Raw genomic sequence first — 23066 nt, 5'->3', positions numbered from 1 at the left:
TTTTCTCCCCTTCCCAGCTCAACCATTCTCTCAAATCTCCCCCACTCGCTCTATTCCACCACTCGGGCACCCTAAGGGTGTAACAGGCTACACACACGTGCTCTGCTTCATTCACACCAGTTTCCTGGATTCACAGAGGAATCGGTCAACGGACTCATTATCTACCAGGTCATAAAAGAGAGGTACCTGTGGACACACACACAAACACACGCAGCCCTCAAACCAAGGTCTCGTAGCAGGAGATTGGAGAGACCTACATGGGAGGCACGCTCGGGAATGGCTACACACACGTGCGTACACACAAACACACGCAGCCCTCAAACCAAGTTATCGTAGTGGGAGATTTAGAGAGACCTACATGGGAGGCACGCTCAGGAACCTGAGGAGACTCATTGGAGAGAATGAGGTTCAAAAACTGAACTGGAAAGAGACACGTAGGTTGGCAAGAAAAAGAGGAGAAAGTATGCGCAGCAGGAGGTGTATTTTTGGGGAAAAGCAGGAGGTTGGCAAGAAAAAGAGGAGAAAGTATGCACAGCGGGAGGTGTATTTTTGGGGAGAAGCAGGAAGAGAAAAATAACGAGGAAAAAAAACCAGCAGCATGTGCCAAAAATAACTTCTCTCTTACTTAATGATCATTAATCCTACATTCCTATGAACTAGCTTAAAAATACTCTGGAAACACAAGTTTTCAGTTTCATCAGAATAATTTAAAAGTTTGTGTTACATTCACCATAACACCCAATACTTCAAAAGCTTGTACAAACACTGAAGGACAAATTAAGGTACCTACTCAGTTGTTTGTTTGGAGTATTTTTGGGTTTACTTTTATTTTTGTTTTGGTTTGGTGTTAGTTGTTTGGGTTTTTTTTAAATATCTAGGAGTGAAAAATTAATAAGGTAGCCCAATTTTGACAGAATTGCATTAAATCTCCACCAACATCTATCAACTCCTCAGTAACTCTGGAATCTGTTTCCCAAATAAATTCCAATAAGCCTTACAAGTTATAATAAAATTTTCTGACTGCTTTGATTATTTTACCTCAGAAATGAGAATTAGTTCAGGCAAAGCAGCTTATGTACCCTTATTGGTAAGGAATGAGGTAGATGAACCCATGCTAAGACTGAGGTGTTGTAATTAATCTGTAATTAACCTCACTGGGGCACTGAACTAGCACCCAACCTCACAGAGAATATTACTGTTTTCAGCATAGACACAACCTTACCCCTTTGAAATTTTGAATAGAAGGAATTTTGCAAACATGAAACATTTACAAAGTCTATGACAAAAAAGCAAACAAAAATATAATTTTCAATATCAAGAAGAAACTGATTTTACTAAAAAACCTATTAAATTTCTTTATTTAAGATTTGAAAAACAAAGGTCCTTCCTAGTCTTATCCTCCTTTTTCCCTGGCCTTGTAAATGCAGCAGTTTGCTAACTCTGACAAGACTTCAGAACTTGTACCTTTCTGACAGAATTTAATCCTATTATCTGCTGCATCACTCCAGCACTAAGATGATAAACCCCTGTCTCTCTGAATGGTTAAATTCCAAAATACCCTTTCAACTGTTAAACAGCTTTTCAAATTCAGGTATCTACAAACTCCTGTCTAAACAGATTAGCCATAGCTATTCAAAATTTATCTCTAGATAAGCGTTTCTATCAAAACATATGAGAGTCACTGCAAGAATCTTTATTCTATTAGATTTTAAAGTTTCCCTTAGTCACAGCCCTGATTTATACACATTTGTATTTTAAAAGGCTGTCATCCACTGTCTCCTGGTAGTTCAAATACAATTCTTTTCTGAAAAGCAAAAGCTTCCAGAAACAGAAGACACATTTCATAAAAGAGAATGAAAGAAAACAGCCTGAAAACCAGTTTGCAGCTGGGTTATATATTGATATTTTATACAGTATCATATATTTGTATAAGGTATTATATATAATATATATATTGATACCCCAAAACATCCTCACGTTACTTACTAATCACATCAGTGGGTTTCTCTACTCCATCATACTGGAATACGCTCAATCAGTAATGATTTACTCCCTTCGTGCTGGTTCATCGTGTGCTCTGACCCACTTCAGACAAATAAACATCCCTGCCTTTAATGAGCCCACTGTGGTGACTAACTGCTACATATCACAGTGTAATGGAGAATTTTAATCTCTATAACCTACACAGAAATTGAATTTATGCAAGTCATAGCTGCTTAATGAATATCATTAAGTAGCAATGGATGCCGACAAGTTGAAAATATTTCTGTAGCTACTTCTATCAAGAATTACTTCTTACTGACACAGAAACTAAGTAGATAACTCACACAGTTAAAAAAATAAGTAATGCTATACCAAATAAAATAGATTTTCAGCAATGAAACAGATTTTCATATATATTAACTACATACAGAGAATAGTTATCTCTATAAATCCATATATGAATATATATAGATATTATTCAAATAATATATTTTAATCTGTCAAGTATATTATGTTACATTATAGAGAGAATTTTTCAGATTCCCTCAGCATGTGAGAGGCAGGCAGAACACTAACTGAACATCTTCCGAACTTTCATTACTGGGGATTTTTGAGTCCTTACATATTCAGGGATACAATTAGTACAGATTAATATTTAAGGTTTGTGACAGCATGCTTGCTGCTTCTCTAGCTGCAATGCAAATGAAGACAACCCCTGCCCTAAAGGGATTGAAGGATAGATTTCTAAAATTACAGTAATGCCTACAGATACAGATTTGAAAATCTGGCCTAATTCTCTAAGACTCAAACCCAGCATATCTGGAAAAAACTGAACAAGAATATAAGTTTTTAAAAGGACTATGGTTTTGAGCTTTCTGGTGTTTTCCCCTACATTTTCTGGATTTGTTTTTTCGAAGTTTTTCCCCTGCATACATAACACATTCTTAAAAGAGGGTTTAATGTAGTGAACATTGTAGGTTAGCAAAACATGATGGTATAATGAATTATGCATAAAGTGAGGTGGAATATAATGAATGAAAGTGAAAAGACAAATAGAGAATGAAGGCTGACACTGTCACATGGAATGGGACAACCTTCTTCAAGGAGGAGACTGAATATGCTCATAAACAGAAGAGTCATGAAAGACTAAAAGAAGGCAAGATTTTAAAGGGAAAACATAAGTAAATATACAAAGGGAAAATATTGGTATTTCAGCAGTGGCATTATGACTACTTTATCACAACAAAATGGCCTAGAGTTACCAAGTCATAATGTCAATGTCCAGACAGTTTTGGCGATACCACTGAAAAAAAACAACTTTTCTTTTCTCTGCCAGGGTATGCAGCATGCAAAATTCAAGAGTGATGCTTTACTTTATAGAGGTGCACAGTGAGGAAGCAGCAGAGCTTCAGAAAGCTGTCTATAAAAAAACCACACAACAGTTACTTTCAGCTATGATGGAATCCCAAAAGCCGACTCAAAAGCTAACAAGGAGCTGTGGGAGAAGAGGTGGATAGAGAACGATGTGGAGTTCTGGCAAATCCATCCTCAAATCCCTTTTCAGCAGTGTTCATATAATGTCTGCTTCCAATTAAGAAAGCTTACTGTGAGCACCACAGAATGCAGAAGCACAGTAAGGAGAGCTTACTCAGGGGTCACTCATTCAGCATCACCTTACTCTAGGTGATCCCACTTTTCAATTTGCTCAGTATGCACTAACCTGTTCCATCATCAGATGCTGCCAAAAGACAGATGACAGTATGACATGAAAGATGATGGGCATTCACTGCCTTTGAACATTTTTGGAAGACAGTTTCACTCGTTGCTTTACAGAATCACAGAATCTTCGTGGTTGGAAGGGACCTTTGAGATCATTGAACCCAACCATACACACACAAAAAAGGAACCCAACAATCTCAGGCACTAGAGCATGCCCTGAAGTGCCACATCTACATGTTTCTTAAATATCTGCAGGGATGGGCAGGTGGTGGAGGGAAAGGTGGATAAGGTGAGGGGAAAAAGGAAACTCTTCTCTGGCATTAGTTCAAAACACTTTAAGTCCTAAGTCAAAACCACTCAAACCAACACAGACTGGGCTGGAAATTCCTACCCCAACAGGAAGATCATTTCTGTAAAAAAAACAAAGTTCATCCTTGCACACCAAGTTGCTAAGAATAAAATGTATTTACAGGATATCATGTTGTAGTGCAAAAGTCTCAAAACAGGCAGAAGTTCACTAAGTAGTTCCCAGAGGAAAAAAGAGCATTCTTTCCCATCACATGATGCCTCTTCTACTTCCTTAATTTCTTCTATGCTATTTGATGTGCCTTTTATCTATCTTTTTTTGTTGTTGTTGGGAAGAATCAGCAATTAATATACATCAGTAAAACTAGGAAAAATCTCTGACTAGCAAATCTGGTGGAAGATGAAATTCGTGTGGGACCAGGATAAAAAAGAACAACCACCAGAACCCAAAAACAAGAGTTGCATTCACGGAGAAATCTTCACTTTTCTTTTTAAATTTACTCAAAAGAGTGACAATGACTTTTTTTTTTAATTTGGCTAAGGCAACAAAGTATTAGTTATTGACCAACTTGTAACGTGATGAAGCAGAAGGATAACTGAGTTAGATAGAAAATTTTTCTAGGATCAGGACTCTTGACTCCAGGTTTGTGCTATGAATAAATCCCGTATTTCTGCTTATCAGTCTTCTAGGAACAGCTACTGCTGAAAAAGCTCCAGATTATATTTCAGAATTGGAAAAATCATTTAGTCATGGTCTTTGAGCAGCATCGATGTACCATTTAGGTTCAGTATGCAGAGTTAACCTTGCTTCAAGACCTTTTCCAAGGAATGTCACCCTAATATTACTCAGGGAAAAATAAGACAGTGAAGCATAAAAACTTTTGCATTTACAAATAGACAGCTCTTGTATCGACCCGCTATTTCGTAAATTGAAAAGGTAAATATCCTGAAAATTTTAATTTTTAATTCTTTCAACTACTTGCTGAAGTTTTCTATGAAGTGTGCACCATTTAAATGAGATTTGTAAAAGCACATAACTGTGAGATTTACAGAATTCTACACCTTGAAAAGTATAGAAGTCTATGCCACAATAGGACAATCCATCAAGCTTTACTTTCCTAACATACTTCCCAAGAAACTGAAAGGCAGTGGAGATGGTAGACAGGTACTCTCATTAAAACTAGAATTCTACACCTTGAAAAGTATAGAAGTCTATGCCACAATAGGACAATCCATCAAGCTTTACTTTCCTAACATACTTCCCAAGAAACTGAAAGGCAGTGGAGATGGTAGACAGGTACTCTCATTAAAACTAGTACCTGAATATGCCTACAGCATGTGCAGAGACACTCTGTTCTATACAGTTATCTAGATTATTACACTACTCCCACAACTGCCATATCCTTTGCTCTCTCTTCACAACTCTAACCAATTACACAAATTCAAAAACACGGAAATGTGCCAAAATGAATTCTACTGGTCATTGAGGGAATAACGAGCTTTCATTTTAGACTATTTTTTCAAATATACGTCTCCGTATTAACATCGTGTTCATTACTGCGTCCATGTTTGAGCACCAACTGTGCCCCCTGCCCTGCTTCCTCATTTTTCTGATTGAGTTTTCTGGTGCTGCTTTGCCAGTTCACCATCAAATAAATACAAATAACTTCAGAGGTGCAAGCTCTTAAAAACTTCACAACAACGTTCGCCAATACGCATAATATAATTTACTTACCACAACTATTAGATAATACTTCAGCTAAGTTCACATATCACAAAGTAGCTATGCTGAAATGAATGTGAAGTCAGGAACCTATGCTATATTTAGTTGGATCTGGGATTCAAGGGCTGGGATATTTTAAAAATGCAGCCGAGAACAGTAACTCCAAAATAAACATCTATTACACGACCTAACCTTGGGCCCTTTGAAGTCATGGGAAAGACTCTTACCAGCCTCACTCTTTGTCAGACTGATTTGCTGTTTAGGCCCAGAATCTGTTTTTATTCCTTTTACTCTGTTCCTCTTCTATACCCAAAACTCCGCACTGAGTGACACGTGCTACCTCCCAGTGCTTGATAAAATAGCATGCAGAACAGAATGACTTGAAATGCCAAACAACAAGATAAAGTTTTACTTTTAAAACTTCCTAACAGTGACAATGTTCAAAACCCAGCCATATTTCCAAAGAGTCCCCAGGAATATAAAAATCAAAAATCTCTGTTTAAATAATTCCACAGTGACCCCAAGATAAGGAATATTACAAGATCAGGTACACTCCCAAAAATGCTGAGTGCATTGCAGTGGAAAACTATAATTCAGAAAAGTTATATCATTTGCTTCCACCTCAGCTTTACTGAACTTTAAATAAAAAGAAGGGAATATTTTGGACATTTTATAAAGAGAACACTTTCCAGAGTCTTATGGATACAGAATGCAGCAAGTTACCTACCACAACAGAAAACAAGCCCAGCAAGACTTTTTAATAACATTATTTCAAAATCGACTTCAAAAGTGGAAGAGCAGTGTCCCTAAATAAAATTCATCTATTAGGCAGCACCCAAGTATTATTAAAAAGCTATATTCTGTTTAAGTTACTGCAGAGTTCCATTTCTTAATGTTATTTATTGACCAACTAGTGACAGAAGAGTTACAAAGTACAATTATGTGATAACTGACAATTTCTTTTTAATATACACGTTTTTAACTGGTAAACTGGTAACTGGTATGTGAGTGTCTATTACCATGCGTAAATAGAGTACACTAATATAATATTGGTTTTAGAATGCATATGAACAAAATTATAGATATAAGCCATTTTTTCCGGTCTAGAGACCAGTTTTATAGGTTAGTACAATTATGTGATAACTGACAATTTCTTTGTAATATAATTAAAAACATGTGTATATTAACTGATATGTGAGTGTCTATTACCATGCGTAGAGTACACTAATATAATATTGGTTTTAGAATGCATATGAACAAAATTATAGATCTAAGCCATTCTTTCCGTTCTAGAGACCAGTTTTATAGGTTAACTGCTAGATTTGCCTTTCAAATTGTAAATGCCAAAGACCAGTCTAATCAAGTTGAATTGTCTCTACAGAGCCCTAAGATTTGGTTGCCCATTGCAGCAGTGTGCCTGCTTGCAGCAAATCCCTCTCTCATCCCTGCTTGCCATGCTTTGGTTCACCTCACAGAAAGGTCTTGGAAAGTCCTTGGTCAGCTAAAGCTAGTGCCAAGCCTTTAACTGGACATAAACCAAACCTTCAGAAGGCGAGATCAGCCAAGCAGTGCCCTTGGCCTGCCAGCAGCCAAGGGGCAGCTCTCTGGCATGACAAGGCAGTGCATGTTTCCCAGATGCATGGACCAGGCTGTCAGAGCCAGAGTCCCTTCCAGCCCTAGCAGTAACCAGGTGAACAGCAGAGAAGACATCCTGACTGGCTGCCCTTCCAAGAGGCATTTTAACTGGCTGGTTGGGCCAAACACCACATGCATCCTTCCCAGATCAACTGTTCCTCTCACTGATCAGCAAGAGGTGCCTGCCACATGAACGTATGGTTGTACACAGATGAGTAACATGGTGGTGGTGAGTAGGGTGGCTGGAGCTAGGAAGTGTTGGCATGGGTGTGTTGATATTCCAGTAAGAAGGATAACTTATGATAAAATTGAAGTCTTCCATGGACCATTCAGTCACCGAAGGTGGATTCCCCTAATGCAAATGTGTTACGGTTAAACGTTCAGCATTATTTTAGGATCAAGGCACTAAGAAACAACTTGACATAATTGCCTACACTGCCAAATGTCCCTGAAAGGAAAGACAGGGATCTGTTGGAGTGGGTCCAGAGAAAGGCCATAAAGATGATCAGAGGGCTAAAGCACCTCTCCTATGAGGACAGGCTGAGACAGCTGGAGTTGTTCAGCCTGAAGAGGAGAAAGCTCCAGGGAGATCTTATCACGGCCTTTCAGTACTTAAAGGGGGCTCATAAGAAAGATGGGAAGAAACTTTTTAGCAGGGCCTGCTGCAATTGGACAAGGGGTAATGACTTTGAAATAAAAGAGGTAAGATTTAAACTAGATAGAAGGAAGAAATTTTTTACTGTGAGGGTGATGAAACACTGGAAGAGGTTGCCCAGAGAGGTGATAGATCCTCATCCCTGGTGACATTCAAGGTCAGATTGGACTGGACTCTGAACAACCTGATCTAATTGAAGATGTCCCTCTTCATTGCAGGGGGGGGTTGGACAAGATGATCTTTAAAGGTTCCTTCCAGCCCAAACTATTCTATAATTCGATGACATTGCCCAGGAATATCAGTCAAAAACAAGAGGTTTACACTGTTACTCTTACTACCTGAACAGCAGCAGAAGTCAATGTATAAGGCCACTCACAGAGCTACAATGACTCAATCAATAATGCTGCAGAACCCACCGTAGACCATAAATTCCTACTAGAAACCACCAAATGCAAAACACAAATAGTGACACCGTGAGTGAATAGCGCTCCGTCCAGCACGAGCCCAAACAAGTCTGAAAATGGCTTTACATCATTTTTACACTTCTGCCTGCTGAGGCACATTTATCACTGAAAGTAACTTCTCCTGAAGTACAGCTCATCTCATTTGCAGTCACCGCCTGCAGCACCTTCCTCCCTCTCCTACGCCACACCAGGGTCATTCTGGGAGTTTGGTATCACTGGAGCATAGCAATTACTAGCCGTGCTCAAATACTACAGTCACATCACCTATAAAAGGCTTACAGAAAGGCACAGAAAAATCAAAATCACTCATAGGAATTATTATAGTATGTTAATTCCCCAACAGAGAACTAGGCCTTTCTTCCATGCCAACATTTAACAATTTCAGCAGAAATACCCCCTAGAGGGGAAAAAAACCCCAACCAAACACAAAAAAACCCAACTACTCAAAGTTTTTGTAATGCTGTAACTGTCTAGTTTTTAAAAGGCATACAGGTAAATAGTCCAGATATAGTTCAGGGAATCTATAAATTATTGTATCAGACAGAACTTGATCTGCCCCAAAGGGCCCAGCTTTTAGGGTATCAGCTTTTAAATCACCATAGTTAGAGCAGCACACCTGCCAAGTGTAACCCAATTCAGAAGGCAGGGCCAGGAAACAAGTTACCACAACGGCATGAGCAGGGCAAGAACCTGCAGGTGTGTCCCTGATGCCACCCTTTTTGCTGACTTGGGGGGTTTCTGAGGGAGATTTGTTGGTAGATCATTTAAATTCTACAAACAGTGGAGTTCGATTGATTTTCATTTAATACCCTGCTGACAAATGTCTCTATTTCTCTCTCCCTCTCTCTCATACACACACTTTTTCCAATAGATGTTTTAAAGTGTTTCTATCAGAGTAAATATAATGGATATTGAATAGCACTGAGTAAAAGTTTCTCTGAGTACAGCTATACGAGAAATGCGGGTTATATGAATGCAAAAATCATAATGAATTGGACAAGTTCTAGTTATTTCAGAATCTATGCAGCCTATAGCACCAAATATTTCAAAAGATACATTATTTGCAACTGTGTTATTTTACCAGTTGCAGCAGCAGGGAATAATCACAGAACAATTTTGGCTGGAAAAGCCCCTTAAGATAATCGAGTCCAGCCATTAATCAACTAAACCTAGCTATTATTCTGATATATATATATACACACATGCTATATACCTCTGAATAGAGAGGGAAGCTTGAGCTGATAAAACACCTCCTGAAAAAAAGTTATCTTATATTATAAACTATACTAATATATAGCTCTCATATAATAATTACTTATACTGAACATAAGAGAAAAACAGGTAAATATTTATATTGACTCTTCTCTACAAGATAATCAATTATTTTACATAAATTGTTCTAAAGGGAAAGTACTTTTAGCTGAAACTCCATCTTAGATGTCTGGTCCCAAAGAAGTAGTATTTCATAAACAACGTTCACGAAGCTCTTGGGCAGATTTTCAGCTTGGAAGAGCAGCATAGCATTGGAGAACTCAATAGATTTTTAGCTATTTCCACCAATTAAGAATCTTAAGTCAGCATTTTCAAGACAAACATGGACATGTCTCCTACTTGAAGGAATCAGGTAACATGATACATTGTATGACACTGTACATACATATATATTTCATACATATATATTTACACACATACACACACTGTTCATGCACACAGCTAATTGCAATTCCAAGAAGTGAAAATTGTATCTTACCAAGACTGAACTCCAGCTTTGGCTTATTTGGAATTCTCTGAATACCTTTGAAGGTTGAAGAAAAAAATACATTAGAAATAATGTGGTTTCAATGTCTAGCTTTCAAAATACATAGTAAAACCTTCACATCCCTAATTCATACCTCTAACTACCTGCCATTGCCACCAGAGTAACATTTTATGTTACAAACTTAAAGTGAAAGACACCTTTGCATGATACCTGCCATTGCCACCAGAGTAACATTTTACGTTACAAACTTAAAGTGAAATGTCTTTCCTTTGCATGAAGTAATTGCCTGAAAAAAAAAAGATTACTTTTGAAGAAGACTTCTTTCTTTTTAATAGAAACTTTCTGTTGCTGGGAAAAGAAACTAAGAAAAAAACCAATAACAAACAACAACCACCTTTGGTTGTACATGTAAGATTCTTTCGATCACAACAACTATATATCTGTTGAAAAAATATTAAATCTAACAACTCATTTTAAAGTAGGTGCGTCATCACACAAAAAATGGAAACAAAACCCATGTTCTATGAAAGTATGTAAATTAGGACAATATAGTAACATATATCACCATGTTATTGACCTACCTATACATTTTAAAGCAACAAAACCAATTTCTTTTTGTTGGAAAATAGCACATGAATTCATTTTCTCATATACCAAGGACAGTAAGAACATTTTAATTCTCTATATTCTCTATGTTCAATTATGTATTTTACTGCAAAGGACAATATTTTCTTATTGTGCTAGAATAAAGGAGCAAACTACAGAGCTGCAATAGAAATATAGGAAGGATAGTTAAGTAACACTGAGTTGTTCTCCCTCTGCAGGAAGTAGTTGGATCTCAACTGCAGTATCAATGAATCTTGTGGAAATTAAGCTGATCCTTGTTGACATTTATGTATTGTCTCCAGTGAGCATTATTAAGTATTTTCCAGTATTGAAGAAATCAGTCAGATGGGAAGGACCAAGCTGGTATTTGCACTGGACCACAAGATGTTTGTTAAAAATTAAAAATAATTAAAAAGAAGGAAAAAAAAAAACACCACCACAAAAAACCTCCACCAAAACTAGCTGCCCTTGCTCCATGAAAACTTGGTGCTGCTGAATAGGTCTACTGTCATATTGCTCTCATTACTACAGCTAATCATCCAAGCCTATGCAAGAGAAATTACAGCTCAGAAAGGCCTTGATAAGTTAAAAAGAAATAAAATGAGATTTTTAATTTTTTTTTAAATGGAGTTATAACAAATTTCCGAGTTTATATTATGCTACTAACCAAGTCAGCACACTGGTCTGGAACACCTTTATGAATACACTGGATACAGACTTGATTAAGTAACTGGGCAACTGAATCACACTCCACAGGCTCCAGTGCACCAAACATGACTCAACATATGGCTACATGCTCTCAAATCCCCAGAGTGCTTTTATATCACAAAGGAACAAATCTGTGATAATAATTTAAGTATCACTAGATCTTTATACGTTTATCAAAGCTTTCAGACTATATTTTAAACAGCAGTCCATACAGGGCACAAAAGAGGAAAATAGTATTTCTAACTAAATAATTTCTAAGTCTTATGAAGAAAAAAACACAAAAGAGGAAAATAGTATTTCTAACTAAACAATTTGTAAGTCTTATGAAGAAAAAAAAGATTACAGAGAAAAAGTCAGAAACACAGTAATCACACATGTTTCCCCTGAGGGTTATCTGTATAAATCAAAATATATCAGGTAATGATATTTAAAGGTATTCTTCATCAGTTTGCTTCCTCTACAACTGCACTTTGTCAAGCAACAAATTTAACAGTATTATGTACCTGTTTTGTGACATTATCTGTGCCCCAAAGAGTAAGCCATTTTTATTATATGGCTTAATAAAATAAGTATACGCACTTACTCGTAAACTGTGGCTCTCCTAGACTGTCTACTTGGGACGAAGGGAGAAACTGCTGTGCTTCATCTGATGATCTCTCCTCTTTGATTTCCATGATCAACCTCCGGAGCTGCTGAATTTTATTCTGCAAACCTTCCGAGTTTGCCTCTCCCAGTGCCACAGCCCAAGATTCACAATCTGGCTTCGATGCAGCTTCAAGGTAAAGATCCGGTTCCCCACTCTGAAACTCTGCGCTCAGAAAACATAAACACAGTTTTTAGGAACTCTGATTCAAAAGGAGGGGATGATGAAAATATTCATGTCACATGCAATTACAACCACCAGACACACACATTTCTTTTCATGGTCACAGAACCATGTGCCCCATCAATCCCTTGAATCAAGCCCCTGTTCTTTCATACTCAGGGCAGCACTAAGTCTATGGACAGAGTGGTTCCCAAAGCAATTAACACATTGCTAAACTAGGTGGCAGAATCAAATGGAAACGGGAAATACTTTTTCAGTACAGACCCTGCAGCCTAGCAGGTAGCTATCAGAGCTGTGCACTTGAACAAGAATTTGATTTACCAGGGGCAGCAGACATGGTTCTGATAAATAGTGGGTTTCACCAGAATGAATGTGCCATCGTATCTTCTATTCGAGCTCTCCTTTATGCTCAGCCTCTCATTCATCCTTGCCAGAATACTGCTCACCAACACATGCAGATAATTTAGCATGACACGGCTCCTCTGTGAAGACTCAACAGGTTGTATGTGGCAGCTTCTGACCTCCTATCTATCCACATGCTGTTTGCTGTTCTGCCTGAAGTCTAATTGTTTAATGATCAATTTTTCTAAGAACAAACGAAAAAAGGGGATGAAAAAAATTCTGAAGCTTCCAAGGAATCCAGGTGAGCAGCAAGGGTCAGTTGTTTGATTAAAATTAGCACAGGAAGAAAAAACACCTCTTAGGCATTTAAAATTCTGCGATATAAATGGCTTCACAGAGTCACAAATTCAATGTGACATTTAGTGAGACACACACTGAGAAGAACAAACTGGGGAAGAAAGAAAAAAAATCAATGCTTCTTTAAAAGAAGTTACCAACTGATTTAGAAACAAAACTCTATAAAACACCTGTGCTATTGTACTAACAAAGACTGAAGTATTTGGTTGGACAGCAAAATCATTTTGGCCTAAATAAGCCATAGAACATATTACTGGATGAAACAGAACAGTTAAATGTTTTCATACTTAGCTTAAAAATCCAAATAACACAGAAAAGTTTTCTTCAGTACGAAGTGAACTTAAATTGCCTTTAACTAACTTGAGTATTTAACCTTGGGCACTTACCCACATATGTTATTCTACACCCGTTTTTACTTCATAAACTGAGCATCTGCCACTTACAATTAACTCTGGTTTTATTGTTACGGGGGGAACAAAAGATGCAAACCTCAAGTCTGAAAGCCTCTTAAAACTGTAGTGGCACAAATCCCTGTCGAGATGGGACAATTGTTCTGTCTGGGGGTGGATCTAAGGAAATGTAAGTGTGTGGCTGCAGCTGCTGCTAAGAATGCTGGATAAGATTTCACGTACCAGTTGGAGTCAGAAAACAAGGTACTCAGTTCTTGAGACAACAATATTCAAAATCTGAGGGAGCTGCAGGTCTTCATCAGATCCTCATTTACATGAACTACATCTTTGTCTTGAGTGACCAAATCTGAACAAGCTGAGCTTTACTGTTTGTCAAAGATGAATTTAGAGACATAGAAGTTTCAGCTCTAAGCTCTCCTGTGATCTGCTACTCCATCTGAGCCATGAGGGCAGTAACCTTCAAGAAGATTGGTCATTGGAAGAGCTAAGAACTTGTCATCTCCTCCAGTAACATCTGCAACAGCACAGTTGTCTACTTCTTTCTGTCACTGACCCCCAGCGACTCAGAAGTTTGTTTTTATTTCATAGTATTTTGGACTTACCAGTGGAAAAAGGAAAGGAAAAAAAAGAGGCATATAGACAACCAGCATTAAGATTTTGTTTTTATTTCATAGTATTTTGGACTTATCAGTGGAAAAAGGAAAGGAAAAAAAGAGGCATGTAGACAACCAGCATTAAGACCAAAATTGACCAGGAGTGATTCTAATAAAAAAATAATAATATTTACAGGCATGCAAAACACCTGCTTGTAGCATTCAGCCTTTAAAAGCACAGACAGTTTTAAAAGAAGCACTTTGGATATCCAAGATACCTCAGCTAAGGAAAGACTGTCAGACAAAGAAGCCTATACTTAACAACCCAAAGTAAAAATGTATCAAGGTGTTCCTTTCTTTTTGCTCTTTATTTTAAAATGTAAATAGGAACAGTGATCTTGCCTTGAAATACCCTACCACTAGCTAGATAAAAAACATCTGCTTTGGGAGGAAATCAATGTTTTGCAATTGAAATCATGCTATTTATATTTACCTCTTAGCTGTGGAAATCAGGCTGCCAAGCACAAAAGGCAGACTGAATCACCCTTAATATGCATGGAACCAGAAATGGATAGTGAAATGCAGTAGGAGTGGGCATAATTCACTGTATTCTGATCTAACAGGTGCCAGTTTTGAGATCTGGAAATTCATTCTAAACTATCACTTGAAAACACTACAGTCTGCTATATTTAGATCTTTGGAGTACTCTGATGGCTAAGTTAAATTCTGAAAAGCATATGAAAATATCTGAAAAATAGTCATCACTGCAAATGTAGAAAGTTTTATTCTGCAGATCCAGCAGTTGGTAAGTTATATATTTCCCATACTGTTTCAGTGCATGTAATCTTTATGTACTAGTTCACATACTAGAAGATAAGTAAGAAACATATAGAAATATAACATACATAGAAAAAATATAACACTGGCAAAAATGTCTGTTGCAATAAAGAAGCACAGATAATAATAGCAAAGATCATCATCTCTGTGCTCTTCTCTCTCAGATTGTTATGTTGACTGTTATTTTTAAATCAGATGCATACAGTAACCCTTAACAAGCTCAGACATTTAATTCCAAGTTTCAGCAGTGGAACAAAACTATCTAAATGTTAGGACTGACATTTGGCAAAATGCAACAAATGCAACAGCAGAAGCATTATGAGTGAAGTCTGTGGGTACAGCTGCTGCAGCAGAGCACTCTGCGTTTGCTCTACAGGAAGGTGGATGCAGCACTTGGGACTATATAAACTCAGATCCACTTCCCCAGCAGGGTTGCTATACATACATTTTGAAGGAAAGTTTTGCAGTCCAGAAATTGCTAATTTCCACACCGTATAACCATGTTCAAACTTCCTTCGACACAGAAAGTGGACAGAAATAAACATCACTTTAATTGACATTACAGGAAACTAACATGGTCTAGTGGCTACGCTACTTCAGGCACCATCTTAAATGGAGGTACCTCACTAGCAGGTGCTTAAAAGCCCTTCCAGCAGCTTCCCCACCTTGCTGCTTTTCCTTATTTCAGTACCAAAGACTCAACTGGAGGCAAGAGATGAAGAAGCAGAAGCAAAAATAGAAAGCAAAAGTGTCTGTTCATAGAGCCTTTTCTGATTGGGTCTCAGTTCACCAACAACTCTTTCACTGAAGCATGATTTCACTCAGACTTTCTCCCACAAAAGCCAGCATAGAAAGTTATGGTCCCATAGGACTTTGCAGCTCAAATATAAAGAATTCAACCTCCCAGCTCAAACAGGACTGCTGTCAAATAGGGAAATAGCACAAAGAGAAGCTGAGATATCCCCAGTGGCACTGGAAAGCCTTTTCTACTCTAACCCAACTGTCTGAAGTCAGAAGTCAATACTGATGTTAGTTCCATCACCCTCATTTTTTTTTATTCCCCTTTTTTTGTAATAATACTTAAATTTTCCATGTTTTTAAATTTAACAATAGCAATTACCTCTTTTCTATGCAAGTACTTTGATATGAAAACAAATTTCTTGTTAAAAATGTCTTAATGATGTCCCTCTTGATTCTTAAAGTGTACTTGATTGTAACTTTAATCATAAGCTCTTACACAGCAACCTGGGTTTCTGTGAAGCCAGAAATAATTGAGTCAACAGAAAAAAAAAATCTAGACAGTTATTGGAGTCAAGCCTTGTCTTTCAGAAGACTGCAGTTTAATGGAAAAGCTTTTAAAATCCAAAATAACAAAATAAAACAAACATATTTTCAAGGGTAGGGAGAAAACACTTCACTTTTAAAGCTTTTTCATCTGCTATTAATTTTCTATTTTTTTCTTAAGAAGGCTTTATTGTTTTATTTTACTAAACATGTAAAAGGGATTGAAAGACTGATACTCTATGGCTGGCTTGATTTTCATTAATGAGAGTTATAAGCATAAAATCACATTGAACCAGGTAAAAAAGAAATTACTGGCAGGATTTAAATAAAAACAAGTAGGAAGCACACAATCCATGTCCAGGATGGAAACCTCTCCTTTTCTAGAGGACCACTATTTTTTTCTCCTATGCCAATATGCAAAGTAATGAGAGTTCAAAAAGGCTAAAGGTTGTCTCTCTCTCTTCACACACACTAGCGAAAAGTAATTCTCAGTTGCTACCTCAGCAGTGGAAAATGGTTGAGAATATCAATAAGCCACTGCTACTCTACAATATAAAGCCCCATCACAGCTAACCACCATATGCTGTAACAAAAGTAGAATGGAAGCTTTGATACGTAAATTATATCCGCAGGATATTTCTAATACAGACATCAGAGGCTTTTAATTCACAAAGCTGACTGAATTCTATACGCTGATGCATTTCATGTTCAAATTAGGAGTGATGAAATCATCCCATGGTTACTCATGATGCTATGTTAATCTTCCTTTGGAAGTTAAATTTTCAATCAAAGATAAAGAATTTAATTAAAAATTTTATCTTTAGTGGCGGGGTTTTTTTTATTATTTTGCAATGCCGGAATAAACTTATAAAAGTTGCCATTAGGATCTCCATTTAAGTCCTCACAGAAGCTCACAAAGAGCCTGAGGTAATTGAAATGAATATAGCACGACAGCCCAGGTTGACTACTGCAGTATAATAGTACGTTTCTTTTAATGCCTGCAGGCTTTCACACACGCCACATGGCCTCTCCCCTCTCATTAAATAAATACCACACCTATGCTGGCAGCAAGGCGGACCACACAAACATTTAAATCCCACAATGGTATCTCAAGATCACCCAACAGAAATACTGCAGCGTTCACCAAAAGCACTAAGTGCAGACTGCTTTTGCCGGAAGGAAGTGCGTCACACCACTGGCTGCACCTTAAAAAGGAGGTAGGATTTAGAGATCTTGATTCTCTGCCTAGGTCTGCAAAACTAACCTTAGCATGTGCCTCAGTTATTCCATCTCTCAAACCAGGAGTGACACTGACCTGCCTTTCCAAGCCACTACTATTGAAGGAAATAAGAAGTTCCAAGTTAAGTGTCTTACATACTTCAGATAGCAGAAGAACACCTAAGGGTGTTCCTATATGCAGGCTTTTTTTTTTTTTTTTGCTATAGGTTTTAGAGGACTGTGATCTTGCATCAAAAGCTCTGTCTTCTTCCTCTGTTCCCTCCCTTCCTCCTCATGCCTCACCAGCCCCGCTTGGATGTTTGAGCTCTTAACCTCCCTAGTTCTCACTAAGGGACCACACACAGCAGAGTGATTAATGCAGTCTTAAAGGAATCTCTTCTCCTGAAAAACAGGAGATTTACAGACCTAGAGAAGGCACTCCTTGAAAGCTGTCTCTCACATCCGATTTCATTTCATTGTGACCGTGTCTCCTGGGTTCATCCCCAATTTTGTGTTGTACAACACCATGCAGAGGACAGGAAACTGACAAAGTCCTTTGCCCTCACCCACACGACACTCTAGACAACACAGTGGTCAGTTTCAGATTGCTCTTGGGACGGGTTCAAACATCTACCCACCCTGCTCTGATTGCCCTAATCCAGGGAAACTTGCTCCCCAACCAAACTGGGGGAGACAAGATGAAAGAAGCTCATGAGTCAAGATAAAGGGAGGGAAATCACTTACCAATCGCCATCACGGGCAAAACAGACTCATCTTATGGGAAAAATAATTTAATTTATTGCAAATTAAAATAATGCTGATGAGGGAGAAGCAAGGACCTTTCTCCCTCCCTGCTCCCCTTTTTTTCCCAGGCTCAACTTCACTCATGACTCCCCTACCTTCCCCACACCGAGTGGCATGGGGGTGTGAGGGCTTGGGGTGGTTATGGTGAGTTCATAACAGCTCCTCTCTGCTGCTCCTTCCTCCCCACGCTTTACCCCTGGGGCTGCAACCTGGTCTCTCCACAAGATGCAGAGAAATACCTGCTCCACTGGGGTTTCTCCAGGAGCTGCAGGGCAATCTCCGCTTGGGCACCTGGAGCATCCCCTCCCCTCCTTCTGCTCTCAGCCTGCTGCTCACAGGGCTGTTACTCACACATTTTTTCTTCCCCCTCACTCCTCAGTGGTGGGCAGCATTTCACCCTTTCTAAAAGATAAGGGTAAAATAAGGCACATGGGGCAGCCCCAGCCACTCCTCACAGAGGCCAGTCCATAGTCCCCGCTGCCAGCACCTGGGCATATAAACCCAGCAGAATAACCACCTTCACCAGGGTTTGCAAGGTCCAGCAGAGACACAGCTATTCTCTAAATAGCTACGATTATATATTTCTGTGTCTGGTGAGGCTACAATGCCTGCCTGTATGGCACAAGGTGCAAGCTTACATGGCACAAACGCTGTGGTCATTCCCAAGGAGACTCCAAGGCAAGGCAGATGACATTGCAGTGCTCAAACACTTCAGCGCGCAGCAGCAGTTTCCAGCTTTAAGATCTTTTTGGACAAAAGGTTTGAAATCCTCTCCTTATCACACCTCCTGGAATTTCAGGGATGAATTGCACTTGTGTGACCTGCCATATTCAGCCAGATCCATCTCACACCAACGTCTGACCTGTTCTGCTAACACCAACTAGCTCACCTCACGAGGGCCTGCAAGCAACCAGCCACATACAGAGCTAGAGTTCACCTCAAAAATCCTTCTGTTCCCTTTCGTGGCCCGCTTAGAAACCGTTTGAGCCATACTGCTTTGGAAACACTGCACTTGAAGCCCTAACAGGATTATCTGCTGCGGCTTCCTGACCTCTTCTGTTACACCCCATGTGTTTCAGTGCCCTCACCACTCCAAGGTGATAATCAGCTCCACAATATCACTAGATACTGCATTAAAATGTCCTTTTCTCCTTCTATATTTACTCTGCTGCCCTTTATTACATTTTCTTCTTAGATATCCCAAGTAGTCTCCATTTCTCACTCTTACTGAAGTCTCCTAGGATTCATCCCACCAGTCAGAGGAAGATGGAGTCAATTGGCCAAAAGCTCAGTCTAAAACCCTCCTCGCAGTTCCAAGTTGAACCCCTAGCTGATTTTCTTCATCTTGCAGCCTGCAAGATGAAGAAAATGTCCCCTTCCAGCCACACCACAAGTTAAATCTCAAAGATAACTCCACCTGCTTCCTTGGAGCTTCTGCTGTGTTCTGGCACAGCTTTCCTCCATCTGTTCCACAAGGAATTTGACATCATGAGCAGGTATGTCCTCCTATCCTGCTTTCACCCGAATCCTTTAAAGTCCAAATCCTTTAAAGCCATCCAGATGGCTTTTTTTTTGGCTCCCAATGGCCAATGGATATATTCTTGTGACAATGCAGCTAGTTTTTCATGACCAAAGCTCCTATTGACAAAGATCTCTCTTCTTAGTTCCTGAGTTTTGCTTTTGTCCTCCCTTTTGTCTTCTCAATTTTGTTTTCTCTTATAGTACACAGGTTATTACTTTACTCCTTTTGCTATTTTATCCTCACTCAGGGCACAGTATATCATCTTCGTTTCTCTTCAGTTTTGTTCTAATGCCTCATAATAGCCTGGCTTGCTTTTTCTTTTCTAGCCCAACAAATCATCAGTCAGGCTCTTGCCCTTGGTCTCCAGCACAGGAAGATTGCCAAGTTGGAAAGCCATTTCTCCTCTGCCTGTCTGACTCTTCCTCTATCTTCTGTTGTCTTCCTTTGATCGCACCCCAGGCACTCACCGTTTTTTGTTGGCTCTGCATACCTGGAGTTTTCAGTACTATTTCCTCTTTTCTGCTTTAAAATGTTTTTTAGAGGTGGGTCAGAATGCCACCCTTACCTCAGACCATGCTACTGACCTTCAAACTCCGTTTTATAAAGTCTGCCTCTCAGGAAGCAATTTCTCTTCCTATATAAGTGTATTTCTTCCTCCATATATATTCACAGTATCATAGGTAGCCTGAAGTGTTTACTCAGTTCTCACTGTTGTCTACTTTCCCAGCTTTTGGACTTAAAATCTGCCAGTCCCACTGCCACAGAAACTGTCCTGTTTGGAAGCTTCAGAGTTAATTGAAAGAATCCTGTCACCAATTACAACCGTATTCAGTTCAGCAGCATTAAGATCAAGCACTGTAAAAGGCACACCAGAAGGGAACTGACATGACTGTACTCATATCTATACTGTAACACTACCCTCTCATAAAGCTGATGATTCCAATCAGTGAATTGGAATCAATAAGGGCATTATTAGAAAAATCTGAGTTAGAAAGTCAATGGTAATCAATCAATTGTTATAGTTAGGCAAAACAATGCTTCCAAATCCAGAAAGTAGTCCTTTTGGATGCAGTGCCTCAACATCAGGCACAAGACATAAGATTTAACTCCCCTACTAAACATGCAGGATTTGAGCGATTCCCCAGAAAACTACTCAGAAAGGGACAAAACCCACAATGAATGCATTTTATAGCACTACCTTCTCAAATGTGACCAAACACTTCAGAATCACTTCAGCAGGTAAGGACAAAAGCTAGCATAATGAATGCAACTCTTGCCTCTAAGGGGACTGCAGATTTTGGTGAGTATTAAAAAAAAAGAAGGTAGAAACTTCTACTGACCGTAAAGCTTGCCATCAAGCCCACAAATAAACCATAATCTTTTTCTCCCTGTAGCTAGTTTTACTAGTCTACCCAAATTTCTCTTAGACCATTACAGCTAACAGAAAATGGCAAACTGATATAAGGACTTCAAAACTCTGCAGTGCTACCAGAAAGAATCTGCATCATAAAAAAAACCAACTTCTAACACGATGGCTATTTGAGTTGTTCCTACAGAGAAAACTATGTCAGCATTTTCTCCAAATAAAATCTTTCCACTAAAACAATTACTCTGATTTCTATGAAATAACTAATTGTTTTCTACTGTTTTTAGCAACTTTATTAACGAAGAGTTAAAAAGAGGTGAGAAAAACAGGAGACCTCTCATTTAATAGGGAGATTGGCAATGATTAATCATTTAAGAAAAAGACAGATTGGCCATGCATCAACATAAATCCCATATTGTACATCCCATCCCATACATACTGAACCAGACTTTCAAAATTCTATTTGTTGTTAGAGGAAGAAAACGAAGTAAGATTTTCACTTGATTTTAGAAAATGTAAAAGTAAAGCTTTTAGGATTTTCTTTTTAGGCATGAATTCAGAGACAACCAGTATTTCGATGTACACATCTAAAAGACAACAGCATGCATTTTAGCTAAGTTTTTAGTAAAGTTTCACGTCTGGGTGGTTATTTTTTGTTGTCATTTTTGTTGACAGAAATGAAAAAAAAAAATACCACACTGAACGTTCTGAGCTGTGTTTTACTTACTGAGAACTATTGAAACATCTGTTTTACTCCTGAACTCCACAATCCAGCAGCGCTCCAGGATTACCACTTCAGAGGCTTCAGAACTCTGTGAGACATAAAAATGACAAAACGTTAGGATTTGGAACCTGACTGGGAAGTCCTTCTGTTTGGCTGTTCACATCCAATGCAATTTGTAGATGTAAAAACAACAAAGCATAATAGTCACTAGGCAGATGGATACAGGCATTCTTTAATTACTGATCTGTGCCATCCTACTTCAGCTCAATGAGCTATAACAGAAATAAAATGTTAGAAAAGACCACATAGGAAACTAAGAAAAGAAGAACTCAGTAGTTGATTTTTTCATGTCATAGCTACTCAAAAGTTTAGGTGCCACCTCATTCCTAAGCAAATCAGATAAGCCCAGCTCATTCCAACTTCCATATTTACTAATAATTCTGAATAAAACGTCAGATTCTATTCAAAGAGTAGGATATTTTCAAGTGAACAAAATAACATGCAATCTTACAGCAGGCATTTCTCTTCAATTTTCATTTAAAAAGGATTTCTTTATCATCACTTGAAACTCTGAATGTTGTCTCTGGCTATGCAATTCAAATGACATTAAGTGATATGGACCTATTGCAGAGTGCAATATGATACAAATTACAGCTATCATTTTTTGTGAGTGCTCTGCAGAGAAGATGCAGACTCTTCTTCTAGTTTAGTAAGTGTGACTCATTTTTCAGAAGAGCGAGGCTATCAATCACTCCCTCAGAATTAATCTTTTTTCCCTTAAAACTTTTACTATCCATTTTTTATCCCCAACATCTGGTAACAAATAACCCTTAGAATATGCACCCATCCACTTCCTCATTGCAGGTTCCCAACATGAATGCCACAGAGCTCATTCTCTACTTCAGTGAGATTCTGCAGGATTAATGTAAATTCTTATTTTAACATTCCTTCCTCAGGTACTTCTTTATTCCAAGTGATCCTTAAGATAAAAAAAATTTCATATTGAAGACCAATTTTTCCGAAAGCCTGAGCTTTAGTTCCACAGAACTGACAATGAATGCCTCCATTTAAAAAGTTCATATTTATAACACCTGCCTAATATACACAAGTTTTCTCGTCTACCTCTTTCTCTACATTAATACTGTTATTTAACCTACCAGAATCAGACTCAAACTTTTTGCCAAGAGTTTCACATTAATTTTTAAATGGATGGCTTGATCTTGCA

The 23066-nt window shown here is 38.4% G+C and overlaps 1 protein-coding gene across 4 annotated transcripts in view; it reads right to left on the bottom strand.

Annotated features, from left to right (window-relative positions):
* The window catches only part of INPP4B (inositol polyphosphate-4-phosphatase type II B), a 217665-nt gene extending 195740 nt beyond the window's left edge, over window positions 1-21925 (bottom strand). For 3 of the 4 annotated variants that reach the window (XM_014950032.1, XM_014950030.1, XM_014950031.1), the window contains exons 1-2: window positions 12142-12360; window positions 10236-10280 (exon numbers count right to left, since the gene is read on the bottom strand). In XM_014950032.1, the coding sequence (XP_014805518.1) occupies window positions 10236-10280; window positions 12142-12232 (136 nt within the window). In that variant the 5' untranslated portion in view covers window positions 12233-12360. Of the gene's footprint in view, window positions 1-10235; window positions 10281-12141; window positions 12367-21844 lie in introns of those variants that run through there. The other variant, XM_014950034.1, reaches the window with a different exon arrangement.
* Window positions 21926-23066: the final 1141 nt, after the last annotated feature.

Source organism: Calidris pugnax, unplaced genomic scaffold, assembly GCF_001431845.1.
Source record: "Calidris pugnax isolate Ruff unplaced genomic scaffold, ASM143184v1 scaffold42, whole genome shotgun sequence".
Taxonomy (NCBI): Eukaryota; Metazoa; Chordata; class Aves; order Charadriiformes; family Scolopacidae; genus Calidris; species Calidris pugnax.
The sequence above is the reverse complement of the archived record's forward strand: the minus strand, read 5'-3'. Positions and strand labels throughout refer to the sequence as shown.